The sequence below is a fragment of the Artemia sp. Qi Xiang Cuo genome, chromosome 8 (assembly GCF_049724085.1).
Source record: "Artemia sp. Qi Xiang Cuo chromosome 8, ASM4972408v1, whole genome shotgun sequence".
NCBI lineage: Eukaryota > Metazoa > Arthropoda > Branchiopoda > Anostraca > Artemiidae > Artemia > Artemia sp. Qi Xiang Cuo.
Window position 1 is genome coordinate 26715401 of NC_142801.1, and position 18802 is coordinate 26734202.

An 18802-nucleotide genomic window follows, 5' to 3' on the forward strand; every position below is an offset into this window, starting at 1 on the left:
AATGGTTGGGCCATGTTTTACGGAAGCCGCCAGAATACTTGCCTCGCCAAATACTTCTAGTCGAGCCTATTAGCTCCTGGAAGAGACGCCAAGGAGGACAGAGGAAAAACTGGTGGAACCTGGCCAAATCAGACCTTGAACCTATCGGGGGATTCAGAAAGTTCGGACACAGATGGTCAACTCAGTGGCTTACTTTTACAGAGCAGCTGGCAGAAGATCGCTCAACATGGTCCAAGAAGGTCTCCATCGATGCCGGGCGAGGTGGAAACGCCTGATTCCCGTCACAAGTACAAGTACAAGTAAGTAATATGACAAGAAAAGCTGGTAACCGTTTAAAACAGTAACCCTTGGTAAACCGTTTGGTAACCGTTTATTTTTAGCAATATTGATTTGTTAGCTAATTTATACAGGTTAGTCAATTAATCCATTACTAGTCATAAAAACAATGATATTTCTGAAGATGCAGATAATAATAGTAATATAAATAATTCCATATATGATTAATTATGCTGAAAAAAATATGTATTTGACAAAAATTCAAAAGTAATTTGCGCGGGATTTTTTCATGAAATGATTAGGATTAGTGTTCAAACTCATTAGTTTTGATGACGTTGAGGTAATATTAAAACTATTCTTTCCGCTAAATTACGACTAAGTAATTCCGCTGAATTACTAAGCAGCTAAATAGTACATGAGAGTACACCAAAAGTCTCTCCACGTCGTGGTACTCAAAATTTGGAAAATCAGGCAGTGTTTCGAATTTGAAAATAAAATGAAAATGAGTTTCTGATTTCAACGACTGACATCTTCATCAGATATATTTATTCTTTGGGCCCCATAAAATATGCAAAGAAACATACATGGTTATAAAAAATTCACTTATTTGTATTATTCCTGCTTTCTTCTTTTTCATCAAAATAACCACCTGGCACAGATAAATAAGTTGAACAAAAGAGTCTCGACAAAAGAAATATGTAGACATACATAAGAGACAATATTACACCATGATTAATTGATAAAGGATTAAACGCTCAGATATTTTTCAAATTTACAAAAGGGCTTAAACTTTCAAGCCCTTTGATTGGTAAAAGTAGGCAAAATAAAACCGAACGGAAATATTTTATGCTAATTGTCCTCTATGATGCGTCACAATTTAAAAGCTGCATAAATATAAGAGAACCACTGAATATTAGAAACACAATTTTCAGCAGCAGCCGTAGGAGCTACTCAATCTGTTATTAATTAATCAATGATAACACCTTTTTTACTCAAATTATACTTAATTCAAATATTCTTTTACAATTTTTATGTGCCTCATTCATCATTTTGGGGAACTTAACATGGTAATGCAAAGCTTCCAACCCACTTTAATCTCAAGCAAAGGAAATGAGACTTGAAATTGTTAATCACAAAAATGAAAATACCTACAATTACACTCAAATTCCTAAACAGATTCAGCATAAAAAGTTAAAGCTATGTTTAAAAAATATAAGGCACAAGGAAGAAGTTGAAATAAAATCTGAGCCTTTACGTTAAATTAAATATAGCATATGCAGGAACCAAACTTACATGTAATAGCGTAAATGGGCGGCATATTTTCTGTAAGACTAAAAACAAACCCTAGGAGCTATTTTTTAACAAAAATCTAATTCTTGATATATGTTTCTCGAATATCTTCTCCATTACTACCAATTTAGAAGCAGTTTTGTTTTGATGACCATACTTCAAAACAAAAGTAGCAGCAACAAATTATAAAGGAATAGCTGGACATGTGTCCACTTTACAAGCTTCACACAGATGTCGTTGATGATATCCCCGTGAAGATCCATGTCTAGGTCTCAAAATTCGCGTTACGGGTGTCTTCATGTTATAGCATCTTTCTGCAACTTCAACGTACAAAAGGGATATTACCTGAAAATTTCATTTACTTAATAATGCTTTAAAAATCATTAATTATTTATCGAAACGAAGTTTGAGCCTGTGAAATTAGGCCTAATTTGATTGGGAACTGAAGTTCTAGCGTCCTCTTAAAGAGTCGAAAGCAATTAGAGCCCCCTCCCCCCCGCCCCCTGTACTTTTTTCTAGCCAGTCCCCCTGTCCTTTTTGCTACCCTGCCCCTGTGTAACATCCCCTCCTCCCACAAAAAAACACATATGACCAAAATTGATACATTTGTGCTATTGGCTCGAAATTTTCAGGGCCATCTAAGTCAAAAGGATTACACATTTTGTTGCAGGAGGGGGGAAGGAGGTCTGGAAAAAGGCCAAGAAACTCTTTATTCCTGATTAGTCAGAAACTTTAAGTCCTTTTTTATGTACAAAATATTGTTTGGGACAACCCCCCCCCCCCCCCCCCAGACACACACAACAAAACGGGCCCATAAAAAATTTCCGATAGGCTCGAGTAAGCTATACATTTAAGTCCTCGGGCTAATGGGAACACAATACAGAAGTTAAATAAAAAAAAAAAAAAAAAATTAAATCTCTCCAAAACGAGGTCCAACAAATTATCCCGGCCAAATTGTATGTAAGGGGTTTTCGTAAAAACTTGGAAGGGTTCTCTTTCGGTTGAAAATTGAAAGTTCCAGTCATTTCTTAAGAAAATGATTTGAAAACAGCCAGCCTCTCTCCCACGCCGTATCCAGGGGGGGGGGGGTTAGGCGGTTTAAACCCCCCTTCAATGTTTGTCCGACTCGTGAAAAACGTAAAAAAATGAATATAAACAGATTTTTGATGCGTTTTTCAAGTTTTTGTACCCCCCACCCTCCGAGAAAGAATCCTTTATAACCCCCCTCCCTCCAAAAAAATATCCTGGATACGGCCCTGCCTCCCTCTTTGCCTTTTGCTGACCTAGTCAAACTCAAAACGAGCAAAAAATTATAAGGAGTAGGGCTGACAACCCCCATGTCTTCTCCAGACCAGATCATAATTTTCACTTTATTAAAAAAAATATATTAACCATGCACTGTCAATTTAATATACATAATATGATATGTATTCTTTATAGTCTTAATATTTCTTTATTTATTAAAGTCAAAAACGTGAAAACATTTAAAATTTTATTTTGTTTTCAGTAAATTGCAAATTATGTTCTGCAAATTAAGAAGGCGTAAGGCTTGTCGGCCCTGTTCATGTTAATTTTTGCTCGTTTTGAGTTTGACTCGGTTATGTATTGTAATTTCCGTCGTTTTGGGTTTAATTTATTTATTGATGGTGATTTGTGGTAGTTTACGCATGGAAAATTATGTGAACTCATTTCTACTCATTTTTGGTTTAATGGAGCTCTTTACTATTCTTTGACAAACTTGTTTTGTGGAAAAAAGTTTTTTAAGTTAATTTCTGTTCTTTTTTTATTGACATAGTCTTTTTCATAGAATAAATATTTTACCTTTTTTTTTCTTTTTTTCTATCAAACTCCATAGTTTTTAGCTTTGAAGATTATTTGGCTTTATTTCTGCTAGCTCTGTATTTTTCTTTAAAATACTTGTTCCGTATGTTTCCCGTTAACAAATACTATCTGTAGATAATTAAATAAAAAAACACAAGTTTTTCAACTGAAAGTAAGGAGCAACATCAAACCTTAAAACGAACAGAAATTATTATGTATATGAAAGTGTTTGCCTCCTCCTCAAGACCTTGCTCTCACGCTAAAGTTTTTATATAATTTTTGAAAAAAGCTTATTTAAACGGCCATTGGTTTCAGGAATCGTTCTTAAAGAATTCGGACAAAATCAAAACTTAAGCGTAAAGAGCAGGGTTCTAAGGAGAGGGCAAACCCTTTCATATTCGTAATAATATCTGTTCGTTTTAAGTTTTGATGTTGCTCCTTACTTTCAGTTGAAAATACTTGTTTTTTTTTAAATTTAATTTCTGATCGTTTTTTAATAATGCAGGGAAATCCGGCTACCCCTCCATGAAAAATGCCTCCGTGGAAAGCTATTTTCACATAAAATCCCCCCCCACTGGGGAAATTCCCCCCAGATAATTTCATTCCAGCTGAAAATTCCACCCAGAAATTTCTTGTGGATGAACAAGAGTGAAAAAATCTTCTGAGCGCACTTTCATTTGAAAAAAACTTTTATTTCTGATAGTTTTTAAAATCATGCCGGTAATCCCCTCCGCGGTAGAAAAGTTTCCCAGCAAAAAACCAGCAACACGGTATTTTCCAGCAGTTTTTTTTCGGGGGGGGGGGGGGGCAAAAGAAATTTACACAAACGCATAAGAAACGTGAAATTGATTTCTATCCCTTATAATTTCTGGGAATATTTCTGTTTTACACTATTATTATGAAAGTAAAGAGTAACATTAAGCCCCAAAATGAGCAGAATTTATTCCCTATAGGAGGGGGACTGCCCCTTTCTCATCCATATTTCCCCTGCATGGTCGCAGAAACTTTGGAGTGTTCTCATTAGAACAGAAATTGAGAGTTCTAGTTTATTTTTTAAGGTCCAAAGGGATCGGAAACAAAACAGCCGCATGGGGTGGTATTTTCCAAGGGGGTATTTTCCAGGGAGGAGGTATTTTCCGTGGGGGGGGAGGGGTATTTTCCAGGGGTATTTTCCATTAGGGGGGTTTATAAGAAAATAAAATAAAATATTCTGTATAATATAATATTCTGTCTAATACAGAAAATAAAATTGAACAAGTAAAAGTTGAATAGTGTAATATGTATTTTCATTTCAATGCTGTAATAACTGGAAAAGCGAATAACTGTAATATAATTCACTTTTAGTGAATCGCCAATGGCGCACCAGGCTTTAGATTTTTAAAGTTAGGAAAGGAGCCAGTAGCTAAATTCGTGTTTGTAGTGAAACTAAATTTGTCATGAACGGTCTTGGGAAGAAATAAGGTTAACCTAAATATTTGATATATAATGATGTCAGCTGCTGAAAAACCAATCAGTTCAAAATTCGATTTTACTGTAATTTGATTTTATTTTCAATGTTGTAATAAGTAGGCTACATGAGAAAATGTTTGTAATAAAGCGCCATTTTCAGTAAAGCGCCAATTACGCAGTAGGTTTTAGAATTTTAATATTAGGGAAGGAGGTAGTACCTATACTCTTCTTTGAATTGATTTTTGTTACTTTCAATCTTGATTCGCATATTTAATTAAAGCTTTATTCGTTTTAAGCTTTATTTATTCATTTATATTAGTACGTGTTGTATGTTTGTTTGCTATGATTGTTTATTTAGTTTCTATTCGTATTGGGTTTAATTTATGCTACAATAGTAAAATATTTCTGGTCGTTTTAATCTTAATTTGCATATTCAATTTAAGCTTTACTCGTTTTAAAATTTATTTATTCATTTATATCAATACAACAAAAGCAATACGAAACCAGAAGAATGGAACAACAAGAATAATGCAAGAAGAGATAAGAAAACTAGAAAAAACATTTTAAGAAAGAAAAACCAAAAACAATTGACCCTCCCCCCTCCCACACAAAAAAAGCAAACCAAATGTATTTAAGCTACTCCAACCAAACCCAGGTAATAAGAGTCCAGCCGAATACAGGTTAGATCTTAATAGCTCTAAGTTTTAATGACGAACAATTCTGATTTTCACCTTCTCTTCTTCACTTGATTAGTCGCAATTCCTTTTTCTTATTGTTAGACGTTTCCGTTCTTTTCTTGTTTTTACCGGCATTGAACATGCCTTGTTTGACGCATATTTTTTATTAACAAAATTAGCGTTCGTTTTTTTTTATCTTTGCTTGTCCTTTTTAGGTGGCTGTCCTCTTTTTTGGTCCCCCGGAAAATTCTATCCCCACGAAAAGGACTAGAACCCTCAATATCTGATCCAATGAGCACACTCCAAGGTTTCTGCGACCTTGAGGTGGAGGTGTGGATGAAGAAGGGACAGTCCTCCTTCTCTACGGGATAAATTCTGCTTAATTTAAGGTTTAGTGTCATTCTGTACTTTCATATTAACAGCGTAGACCAAAAATATTCCCAGATATCGTAAGGGAGTAGATATCAATTTCACAATTTTGATGCTCTTTGGAGAAAACACCCTTTTTAGGAGGGTGGAAAAAACCTTTTTAGGGGGGGGGGGAAACACCCATTTGCTGCGTTTTTGCTGGGAAACTTTTCCACCGAGAAGGAGATTACCGGCATGATTTTAAAAACAATCAAAAATTAAAGTCATTTTCAAATGAAAGTGCGCTAAGAAAATTTTTTCGCCCCAGATCATCTGCAGAAATTTTCTGGATGGGATTCCCAGCTAGAATGGAATTACCTTGGGGGAATTTCCCTGGAAAGGGGGGAGGGTATTTTCACGTGGAAATATGGAGGGAGAGCCATATTTCCTGGTGTTATTTCAAAGCGATCAGAAATTAAATTAAAAAATTTCTTCAACTGAAAGTGAGGAGCAACATGAAAACATAAACGAACAGAAATTATTAGATATATGAAAGGGGTTTTCCCCTCCTCAAGACATTGCTCTTTACGCTAAGGTTTTGACTTTTGTCCTAATTCCTTAAGAACGACTCCTGCCTGAAACACAATGGCCGTTTAATAAGAGCTAATTAAAAAAACTTTCCGAAAAAGAAGTTCTATAAAGAAAAGTGAAGGCCATTTTAAACTTAAGATCAGCAGATACAAATATTTGTTAAAATTCAAACTCAAAACGACCAGAAATCATAGGCAGCACAATAGGGCTGCCCAAGTAAAGAGCGATGTGGGCACAATGTTTTCTTTAATTTTTTTTCCTCCATACCCAGGCCCTTCGTATCGAAGGAGTTGTTGTAGAAAATTCGAAGACGGCTCATTTGATTCGAAATTGCCCTTTTTAATAGTCGAAAGTGATTGGAGGGCAACTAGCCCCTCCCCACGCCCATTAAGTAGTGTCTTATATAAAGGTACAGAACTAGATGGTATAAAGCGACCAATCCCTCTATATTATGGACCTATAAGGCGATAAAACACGTTATATTTGGAAGCAGGGACGAGATAGTGTAATGCAACCAGACGGGTTTAGACGATACATGCTCTACCAGGTTCATTCATCTGTCACTATAACAATTTTTTTCCTGGTTTCTGTAAAAAATACTGGTTTCAGTCATAGGGTAAGAAAATCATGGTTTTCGTATGAATAATGTTTTTTTTTACTAAAGACACATCCAAGCCAAGCATGTTTCCGAATCAAAAATTGTCAAACACTAATAACCTCTAGGCTGAAGGTACCTTGCATCTTGTCTAGAATTGATTGGCATATGGTGTTAAATCATTTACCAAATAAATAACTCTATTTGCAAAAAAGGGTATAGCATTTGCTAATTGGACTGTATGAACGATCTTAATTTTTGATTGAATAATAGTGGTGTGAATGATCCTAATTCTAATCCTAAAATGAATGATCCTAATCCTAAAAAAAGGGTTAAACTGATTATTAGTTAAGGTAAACCTGAAATGGATGTTAACTCATAACTTATTTATTATAAATTTGGAATAGCATCAATCTATTGGAATGGTTAACGATGATAAAATGGCCCTGTGAGTTGACCTAGCTTTACTTCACCGATGTGTTCTGTATAATACACAAGTACCGTTTGAACAGTGTTGTCAATATGGAATATGGTCTAACGTTATATTATACTAAAAAGTTGATACTAATAGAGATGTAGATGTCAAGAAAAGAATTTTAATAATGAAATTCAGAACAACCCTTAGAAATCCATGCAAATCAAGTAGTGAGGTGCATATGAGTATGAACCGTCAAGGATCATAAGCACCAATGACCCTAACCACCAGGGACTTCAACCTCTGAAGTTCCTTTATCCCCAACCTCCAAGGGACCCTTCTCCCCAACTTTTTGGGCCCCCCATTTTTTTTTAATTTTTTTTTTGAAGTTTTTTTTTAACTTTTTTTATTGAGAAAGAAAAACGAGAAAAATTGGGCTTTTTATAGGCCAAATGAAAATACTGAAAAAACAAAGCTAATATTTCGAGAGGACAAACGCCTCTCTTCTTCAGCGCGAAACAAAACGATGTTTCCAAGGAAAGCGCCGAAGAGAAAAAAAAGAAAAAACAACATAAAACAAACGCGGAAAGTTCATGTGAAAAGAACCAAAAAACCAAGAAAAAACCAAAAACTTAAAAGATGAATGAAATTCAATAGAAGCTCAAAATTAAAAGAATAAAACCAAATACCTAACAACCATAAAAGCGAGTTATTCGCCAATATCCGCGATTTGCACAAAATTCAAAATTATATGAACTGCCATCGACGGATACTAGCGAACAACTGACCAAGAAAAGGAAACAATTCATTCACTCAAAAAACAAAACAAACCAGCAATTAAATAAGTTGGAGAAATATGTCTTCTAATTTCTGATTTTAATTATTGCATTTCTTGCAGACACCCTTTGAGACCTAAGGGGTTGATAACTCGCTTTTGTGGTTGTTAGGTATTTGGTTTTAATTCTTTTAATTTTTGGCTTTTATTGAATTTTATTCATCTTTTAAGTTTTTGGTTTTTTCTTTGGTTTTTTGGTTCTTTTCACATTGACTTTCCGCGTTTGTCCTCTCTGAATAATCGCTTTCTTTTCTCAGTATTTTCATTTGGCCTATAAAAACCCCATTTTTGCTCGTTTTTCTTTCTTTATGTGATGTCAGGCCAATGTGGTTTAAGAAATTATCTTTTTTTTTTATTTTTTTAACATGATATTTTTTTTCAACTTTTTTTTACATCTCATAGAATGACATGAAACATACTTAAAACATTAAAAATCAGGTTCAGCACAACAAGGATCTTTATTACAAACTGCCTCTCTCCATTTGATAGCCTTATCCAGTAGATCACTTGGAATAGTCCAGGAAGCGGCTTTACCAACTAACTGTTTGGTCATCATCAATGCACTAACTGTCCCGGTGTTCATCTTGTTACGCAGTCTCGTTTTCATATACGACAGGAAAGAACTGTCGCTTTGCAGCAGTGCTTGTATGGAGAAGACAACAGAGGTGCAACATAAAGGTTGAAAGATCAGCAAACTTTTTGTCGCCAATACCGTTCTTTAGATTCAAAACACTCTTCGAGAAACCAGATGGTTGGTCGACCAGATCTTGACCAAGATCAGCTCGGCTCAACCGAGCGTTCTACAGTCGTTAAATCGCTTCCCAGAAGCGTAGAAAAGCGCACGAGAATGCAAATAATAAACACCTCTTCAAATCCGAGGGCAACGCAGGGATCCAAAATCTTAATATCGGACAAAATTGGATCTTCCAAGCTTATTCTTTGTCTCATCTGCTTGCAGATCCTCAGACAGTTGACCTTAATGGCTTTGAGTGAGTCCTCAGTAATCCTTGATCCGCTTTCCTCCAGGTAACATTCGGTATTGGTGCCTAATTTCATGTCATCCAGTTGAAGATAGTTCGCGGGAACCGGATCTATGGAGAAAGGTGATTTCGCTACCAGTATTAGGCGATTTCTTATGAACATTTGGAGTAATATTGCGTACGTCGTAATGAAGCTGCTCACGAGCCTAAGGATTCTTGTGTCACTGCTCTGAATGTCAGTGTTTAGGGAGTTGGTAATCCCAAGAACATGGGCAAGAAAATAGAGAGAGGCCTTCGTGACAGGATTATTTAAAGCGTTGTATATTTTGTGTGCCTTCTCCTTGCTCTCCTTGTCTGCAGTGCCCTCGCCTAACGCGTGACCACCGTAAAACCATAAAAAGGCATTCCAGGTTTCTAACAGCAGTCTGATGGACGCTTCAAAGCTGAGTCATCTCGTAGAAACCACCGATAGCAACTGTTTCACTTAAATTTTAGCGGACTTCTGGTGATCATTAAATTCTCCAATCCTCTTTGGACTATGGGTAATGTAGTGTATTGTATCATGCACAAGAGACTCTAACCAGTCTGGCAAGGTCTTAGATCCTGCTGAAACAGCAGCTTAAAAGACTTATAAAAGAAGCTTAAAAGACACTTTTTACAATCTAATAACAGACAGATAATATCTGCAAATTGGTTTATACAGGGAAAACATTCAACAATATAAAAGCTTATTCACTCCGACATATCGTCTTTTTCAATTCAGTTCAACATAGTTGTTTTTAAATGGCCATGGCTGTCATTTGTGATTAGTGTGATGAAGCTCTAGAGTTATGTTACAAATAAGTTGTCTCAAAATCATTAAAAATAGTTAGAAAATGTGAGATCTTCAAAATTCAACTTGTAGCAGAATATTCGGTCATATTAGGAGCCTTTAGCACAAAAAACAGTGAATTTCTACCATTCAGCGGCAAAAACCTGTGAACCTGTGACCATGAAATAAACCTTTGAAGTTTCACAGGAAACCTGTGACTGTGGCAACACGGATCTAATTGCATTCCGATTCGTTCGAGATTGAATGTTTTTGAGAGGAGGAAAAGTGTCCCGGACGGCAGGTTTGCTTGCCCTCTTTGCGAAGAAGAGAAGGAGAATTTAGAGCATTGTCTGAGTCGTTGTCGAGGTCTTTTGGGGGTAAGGGAAAATTTATTTGGGAGTGATGGAGTGCTGCTTCCTGATGCCTTGAAAAGTACGTCGTCACACTTTATTTGTCTAGTGGGAGGATATCTTGATGAGTTTTTTGCAAAAAGAAGAGTAGTTTTTATTTTTTATATTTTTTTATTAATTTTTATTATTATTATTATTATTGTGTCAAGTTCTGTAATTTGTTAATCTTGTATTTTAATTGTGTACATGGCCACATTTTGGCTTCAAATACACGTTATCTTATCTTATCTTATTAAAGAATAAATGAAACCCAAAACGAACAGAAATTAAATAAAGAATCATAGCAAAAAAAATACAACAAGTAATAATATAAATGAATAAATAAATCTTAAAGCGAGTAATACTTAAATTTAATATGCAAATCAAGCTTAAAACGAATCAATGCAAACAAACATACAATATATACTAACGTAAATGAATAAATAAATCTTAAAACGAGTGAAACTGAAATTGAATATACAAATCAAGCTTGAGACGAACAAAAATCACTACAAACCAGAGTTTGGATATAACCTTCTTCTCTCACCGTAAAATTCTAAAACCTACTGCGTCATTGGCGCTTTACTGAAAACGAAATTTATTACAAATATTTTCCTTGGTACTTAATATTGAAAATAAACATTAAAATTACAGTAAAATTTTGAACTGATGAGCTTTCAGCAATTAATAATATCATTATACATAAATACTCAGTTTAATTTATCAGTTCTTCCTAAAATTGTTCAAGTCGAACATAATTTCTCTGCCAACAAGAGTTTGGATGCTGCCCCCTTCCTTAAATGAAAAACCTGAAGTCTAGTGCGTCATTGGCGCTTCACTGAAAATGAATTATATTACAAACATTTTCTTTTCCATTTCTTACAGCATTTAAAATGAAAATAAGATTACAGTGAAATAAAATCTTTAACTAATGGATCTTTCAACAATTAATATCATTATATATAAAATATTCAATTTTGATAGTATGTATAATTTACAAGATCGTTCAATAATCATATAGTTGTCTGTAAAGCGCCAATGACGCAGTAGGTTTTAGACTTTTACAGTGAGACAAGGAGGCGATACCAAATTTTGATTTGCAGTGATGTTTATTCGTTTCAAGCTTGACTTGCATATTCAATTTAAGTTTCACTCGTTTTAGGATTTATTTATGCATTTATATTAGTATCTATTGTATGTTTGTTTGCATTGATTGTTTATTTAACTTCTGTTTGTTTTGGGTTTCATTTACAATTCAATAGCAATTTTCCTTCGTTTTAAGCTTGATTTGCATATTAAATTTAAGCACTACTCGCTTTAAGATTTATTTATTTATTTATATTATTACTTGTTGTATGTTCTTTTGCTATGATTTCTTTAGCAATATCTAAATATCTTTCTGATATTTAAACTATTTTTAACAAAATGGCTATCTCAACATTTTATCAGATGGGTTTGGGAAAACAGGGCGTGGGAGGGGGGGGGGGGTAATTGCCCTTTGATGTCTTTTGACTCTTTAAAAGTGAACAACAACTTTCCATTTTCAATCAAATGAGCCCTCTCTGAAGTTTATACGATCATCCCTTCTACAAGAACCATATATGCCCCCAGGGCATAACCTACAACACCTGTCCCAGGGCCTGTGGGGGTTGTGTTGACCCGAAGTTTTAATATCAGATGTTTGAACTATTTTTAACAAGATGGTCATCTCAAAATTTTTATCGGATGGGTTTGGGGAAGAAAAAGGCGTTAAGGGGTGAGGTACTTGTTGCCCTCCGATCTCTTTTGACTCTGAAAAAGTGAACTAGAACTTTTAGTTTCCAATCAAATGAGCCCTCTCTGAAGTTTATACGAGCACCCCTTTCATAAGAATCATATACGGCCCCAGGACATAACTTACAACGCCAGCCCCCGGGACCTGGGGGGAGGGGGTTGTGTCGACACCAGAGTTTTGTTATCTGACCTTTGAACTATTTAAAAAAAATGGCTGTCTCAAAACTGGTATCGGATGGGCTTGGGGGAAAAGGCATAGGGGGGGGGGGGGCCCTCCGATCTCTTTTAACTCTTAAAAATTGAACTAAAATTTTCAATTTCCATTCACATGAACCCCTTCTGAAGTTTATACGAGCTACCCTTCCATAAGAACCATATATGTCCCCAGCGCATATCTTGCAACGCCTGCCCCCAGGCCTTAGAGGGCTATGTTGACACCGGAGTTTTTTTTATCTGACCTTTGAACTATTTTAATAAAATGGCTATCTCAAAATTTTATCGGATGCATTTGGGGGAAAAGGGGCGTGGGGGTGGTAGTTACCCTCTGATCTCTTTTGACTCTTATAAACTGAACTAGAACTTTCAATTTCCAATCAAATGAGCCCTCTCTGAAGTTTTTACGGGCATCCCTTCCATAACAGCTATATATGCCCCCCAAGCATAACTTACGATGTCTACCCCGGGCCCTGAAGGATTGTGTCGACCCCGGAGTTGTCGTAATATGATCTTTGAACCATTTTGAAAAAATGGGTCTCTCAAAATTCTTAACCGATGGGTTTAAGGAAAATAGGGCGTGGAAGGGGGGGGGGGCTAGTTGCCCTCGGATCTCTTTTGACTCTTAAAAAAGTGAACACGAAATTTTATTTTCCAATCAAATGGGCCCTCTCTGAAGTTTTTCCGAGCATCCCTTCAATAAGAACCATATATTCCACCCGGGCATAAATTACAACGCCTACCCCCGGGCCCTGGGGGTTGTGTCGACCCCGAAGTTTTCGTTATATGATCTTTGAACTATTTTTAAAAATGGTTATCTCAAAGTTCTTGTCGGATGGGTTTGAGAAAACCAGGTGTGGAGGGGGGGGGGGCTAGATACCCACCAATCTCTTTTTGACTCTTTAAACTTTCAATTTCCAATCAAATGAGCACTCTATAAAGTTTATACGAGCATCTCTTTCATAAGAACCATACATACCCTCAGAGCATAACTAAGAACACCTGCCCCCGGGCCCTGGGGGGTTGTATCGACACCGGAGTTTTTCTTATTCGACTTTTGAACTATTTTTAACAAAATGGTTATGTAAAAAATTTCATCAGATGGATTTGGAAAAAAATGCTGCGGGGAGGGGGGGGGGTCGGTGGTTGCCCTCGGATCTCTGTTGACTCTAAAAAAGTGAACTCGAACTTTCAATTTCCAATCAAATGAGCCCTGTCTGAAGTTTATAAGAGCATCCCTTTCATAAGAATTATGTATGTCCCCAAGGCATAACTTACAACACCTGCCCCCGGGCCCTGGAGGTAAGGGGTGTGGGGTAGGGGGCTATTTGCCCTCCAATCTCTTTTGACTCACAAAAACTCAACTAGACCTTTCAATTTTAAATCAAATGAGCCCTCTCTGAAGTTTATACGAGCATCCCTTTCAGAAGAACAATGTTTGTCCTCAGGGTAAAACTTACAACGCCTGCCCCCAGGCCCTGGGGGTTGTGTCGACACCTGAGTCTTTGTTATCTGACCTTTGAACTATTTTGAAGAAAATGGTTATCTCAAAATTTTTACCGGATGCATTTGGGGAAAAGGGGCGTGGGTAGGGGGAGGGGCTAGTTGCCCTACAATCTCTTTTGACTCTCAAAAACTGAACTAGAAATTTCAATTTCAAATCGAATGAGCCCGCTCTGAAGTTTTAACGAACATCCCTTCCATAAGAACCCTACAGTCCCCCAGGGCATAATTTACAACGCCAGCCCTCGGGCCCTGGGGGGTTGTATCGACACCGGAGTTTTTCTTATTCGACCTTTGAACTAATTTTAACAAAGTGGTTATGTCAAAATTTTCATCGGATAAGTTCGGAAAAAAAGCCGTGGGGGGGGGGAGCTGGTTGCCCTAGGATCTCTGTTAACTCTTAAAAAGTGAACTCAAACTTTCATTTTTCAATCAAATGAGCTATCTCTGATGTTTATACGAGCATCCCTTTCATAAGAACCATATATATCCCCAGGGCACAAATTACAACGCCTGCCCCTGGGCCCTGGGTGGTTGTGTAGACACCGGAGTTTTTGTTATCTAACTTTTGAATTATTTTTAACAAAATGGCTATCTCAAAATTTTTATCGGATGCATTTGGGGGAAAAGGGGCGTGGGGCGGGGGGATATTTGCCCTCAAAAAAAAGCTGAAAAAACTTATTTTTTCAAATTTTAATTTCTGATTGTTAATCACATTATGCCGGAAAAACCGGCTCCCTCAAAGTGGTTTCAGGCACCATCTCCTCTCCCCGCTCTGCGCCCACCGACACTCTTTCATAACAGGTGATTGGAAATTAAAAAAAAAAAACTTATTATCTGAGGCAACGCTTTAGCGTTTGCCTATAGCAAAGGCCATACGGCTCCAAAATTTTATTATTATTTTTTTTTCCAGAGGCACTTCATATAGAAGTAGTTGTCGCATAAACTTCGGAGGGGGCTCATTCGATTGAAAATCGAGAGTTCTAGTGCCCTTTTTAAGAGTCAAAAGTGATTGGAGGGCAACTATCCCTCCCCCTACGCCCTTCTTATCCCAAAGGTATCCGATAAAAATTGTTAAAAATAGTTCAAAGATCATACAACAAAAACTCCGGTGTCGACACTACCCTCCAGGGCCCGGGGCAGTCGTTGTAACTTATATATGCCCCAGATATGCCCCAGGGCATATATGGTTCTTATAGAAGGAATGCTCGTATAAACTCCAGAGAGGGCTGATTTGAATCGAAATTGAAAGTTCTAGTTTACTTTTTAAGAGTCCTAAGAGATCAGAGGGTAACCAGCCCCCCCGCCCTTTTTTTCCAAATGCATCCGAAAAATTTTGAGATAGCCATTTTGTTAAAAATAGTTCGAAGATCATATACAAAAACTGTGGAGTCGACTCAACCCCCAAGGGCCCGGGGGCAGGCGTTGTAAGTTATGCCCTGGAGGCAAATATGGTTCTTATGGAAGGGATTCTCGCATAAACTTCAAAGAGGGCTCATTTGAAAGGAAATGTAAAGTTCTAGTTCACTTTTTAAGAGTCAAAAGAGATCGTAGGGAAACTAGCCCCACCCTCCTCTTCACGCTGTTTTCTCAAACCCAAGAACTTTGAGATAACCATTTTTTTTAAATAGTTCAAAGATCATATAACAAAAGCTCCGGGGTTGACACAACCCCCCAGGGCCCTAGGGCATGTGTTGTAAGTAATGCCTTGGGGGACTATAGGATTCTTATGGAAGGAATGCTCGTAAAAACTTCAGAGAGAGCTCATTTGTTTTGAAATTGAAATTTCTAGTTTTGAAATTGAAAACAAGTTGAAAACTTTTTTTTCTATTTAACTTCACAAAAGGGCTACTATACTGAAATATACGACATCATTAACACAGGATTCTGATTAATGGATAATTGTTTTGAACTTGGTCTGTTTTTGTGGGCGCTTTCAGGCTGAAAAATCGCTTCCTAGCTAATTTATCTACTATGGGTTACCTCCCCGTAGCGCCATAATAGTAGAATGATTATAATGAATTTGCTTGAAGCTATAGGAATTACCATGCTATTTGCTTGAAGCACGTTCCTTGGCACCTTTCCAGAGCATGTACTTATGGAATTTGCTCGGATTACGTTCCTTCCTGTGCTATTTGGGTGGATTACGTTCCTTGACACCTTTCCAGAGCATGTACTTATGGATTCGCTCTCTCTATGTTCCTTCTTGTGCTATTTGCTTACTTTGCGTTCCTTGGCACCTTTCCAGAGCATGTACTTATGGAATTTCCGTGCTTTACGTTCTTTCCTGTGCTTTTCGGGTGGATTACGTTCCTTGACACCTTTCCAGAGCATGTATATTGCAAAAAGCGACAAATCCTTTACCTATAAAGAGGTCAAAAACGTTTTGAGAGTATGTTTTTGTTTTTGTTTTTTTTTATCGAAAAATAGAGATTGTCAAATTGCGTATTTAGGAATGATTTTGTGGAAAAAGATGTCGATAACCAATGCGTTGTCCACTGCTCCATTTCTTTTAAGTATGTGCCATCAAGAGGGGTTCTGATTTTTTTGTACAATTACCCTTAGCCAAATAAAGTTTGATATGAATGTGTCGATGATAACTTTCGCAAGTTGAAGTATATGAAGGTGGAGAAAAAAATGGGTGGTCTTATGACTAGATCTAGCTTTACTTCTTCGATGTGCACTGTATAATACACAAGTGATGTTTGAACAGTGTTGTCAATTTAAAATAGAATTTAACGTTATACTATACTAAAAAGTTGATACTAAGAGAGATGTAGATGGCAAGAAAAGAATTTTAATAACGGATAGCTTTACTTCTTCGATGTGTTCTGTATAATACACAAGTGTTGGGGTGATGAGAGCGGGGTGTCTTAGAGTAATTATAGTACTGTACTGTGGGCCGAGTTGCTAGCGAAAAACCCGAGTGGATGACTTGAAAATAAATTTTTTAATGAGAAACGGCTGAAAAGTGTTTTGGGGGAGATGGGTTGATTTGCAGAAGGATGTCTTAGCACAGCTATAGTGTGATAGTTGGGGGCGAGTTCCTAGTGAAAAACCCGTTTGGATGACTTGAAATAAAAAATTTTAACAAGAAATCTCTGAAAAAATATTTTTGGGGGATGGGGTGATGGGAGCGGGGTGTCTTAGAGTACTTATAGTGCTGTACTGTGGGCCAAGTTGCTAGCGAAAAACCCGAGTGGGTGACTTGAAAATAGAATTTTTAACGAGAAATGGATGAAAAGTGTTTTGGGGGAGAGGAGTTGATTGGGAGACGGATGTATTATCGTAGTAATTGTGAGATAGTGGGGGGCGAGTTACTAATGAAAAACCTATTTTGAGGACTTGAAATAAATATTTATAACAAGACATGTCTTAAAAAATATTTTTGGGGGGATGGGGTGATGGGAGCGGGGTGTCTTCGAGTACTTATAGTGCTGTACTGTGGGCTGAGTTGCTAGCAAAAAACCAGAGTGGATGACTTGAAAATAAAATTTTTAACGAGAAATGGATGAAAAGTGTTTTGGGGGAGATGGGGTGATTGGCAGAAGGATGTCTTAGCGTAGTTAGTGTGATAGTGGGGGGCGAGTTGCTAGCGAAAAACCCGTGTGGATGACTTGAAATAAAATTTTTTAACAAGAAATCTCTGAAAATTTTTTTTTTGGAGGGATGAGGTGATGGGAGCGGGGTGTCTTAGAGTACTTACAGTGTTGTACTATGGGCCGAATTTCTAGTGAAAAACCCATGTGGATGACTTGAAATAAAATTCTTAACTAAAAATAGCTGAGAAGTGTTTTGGGTTAGAGGGGCTTATTCGCAGAAGGATGTATTAGCTTAGTTATAGTGTGATAGTGTCTAGCGAAAAACCCGTGTAGATGACTTGCAATAAAAATTTTATACAAGAAATCTCTGAAAAAATATTTTTTGGGTGATGGGGTGATGGGAGCGGGTGTCTTAGAGTACTTATAGTGCTTTACTGTGGGCCGAGTTGCTAGAGAAAAACCAGAGTGGATGACTAGAAAATAAAATTTTTAACGAGAAATGGATGAAAAGTGTTTTGGGGGAGATGGGTTGATTGGCAGAAGGATGTCTTAGCGTAGTTATAGTGTGATAGTGGGGGGCGAGTTGCTAGCGAAAAACCCGTGTGGATGACTTGAAATAAAATTTTTTAACAAAAAATCTCTGAAAAAATATTTTTGGGGGGATGGGGTGATGGGAGCGGGGTGTCTTAGAGCACTTATAGTGCTGTACTGTGGGCCGAATTCCTTGCGAAAAACCCGAGTGGATGACTCGAAAATAAAATTTTTAACGAGAAATGGCTGAAAAGTGTTTTGGGGGAGATGGGTTGATTGGCAGAAGGATGTCTTAGCTTAGTTATAGTGTGACAGTGTCTAGCGAAAAACCCGTGTGGATGACTTGCAATAAAATTTTTTAACAAGAAATCTCTGAAAAAATATTTTTGGGGGGATGGGGTGATGGGAGCGGGGTGTCTTAGAGTACTTATAGTGCTGTACTGTGGGCCGAGTTGCTAGCAAAAAACTAGAGTGGATGACTTGAAAATAAAATTTTTAAATAGATAGGAATGAAAAGTGTTTTGGGGGAGAAGGGTTGATTGGTATAAGGATTTCTTAGCGTAGTTCTTGTGTGATAGTGGGGGGCGAGATGCTAACGAAAAACCCGCTTTGATGACTTGAAATACAAATTTTTAACAAAAAATCTCTGAAAAAATACTTTTGGGGGGATGGGGTGATGGGAGCGGGGTGTCTTAGAGTACTTATAGTGCTGTACTGTGGGCCGAATTGCTTGCGAAAAACCCGAGTGGATTACTTGAAAATT

The 18802-nt window shown here is 37.1% G+C and overlaps 1 protein-coding gene across 1 annotated transcript in view; it reads right to left on the reverse strand.

The window, feature by feature from the left end:
• Positions 1–1729: 1729 nt before the first annotated feature.
• LOC148949289 (uncharacterized) overlaps positions 1730–18802 on the reverse strand; it is a 123263-nt gene continuing 106190 nt past the window's right edge. Inside the window, exon 3 of the mRNA XM_089092913.1 lies at positions 1730–1911. Coding sequence (XP_088949039.1) covers positions 1750–1911 — 162 coding nt within the window. The 3' untranslated portion in view covers positions 1730–1749. The remainder of the gene's footprint in view (positions 1912–18802) is intronic.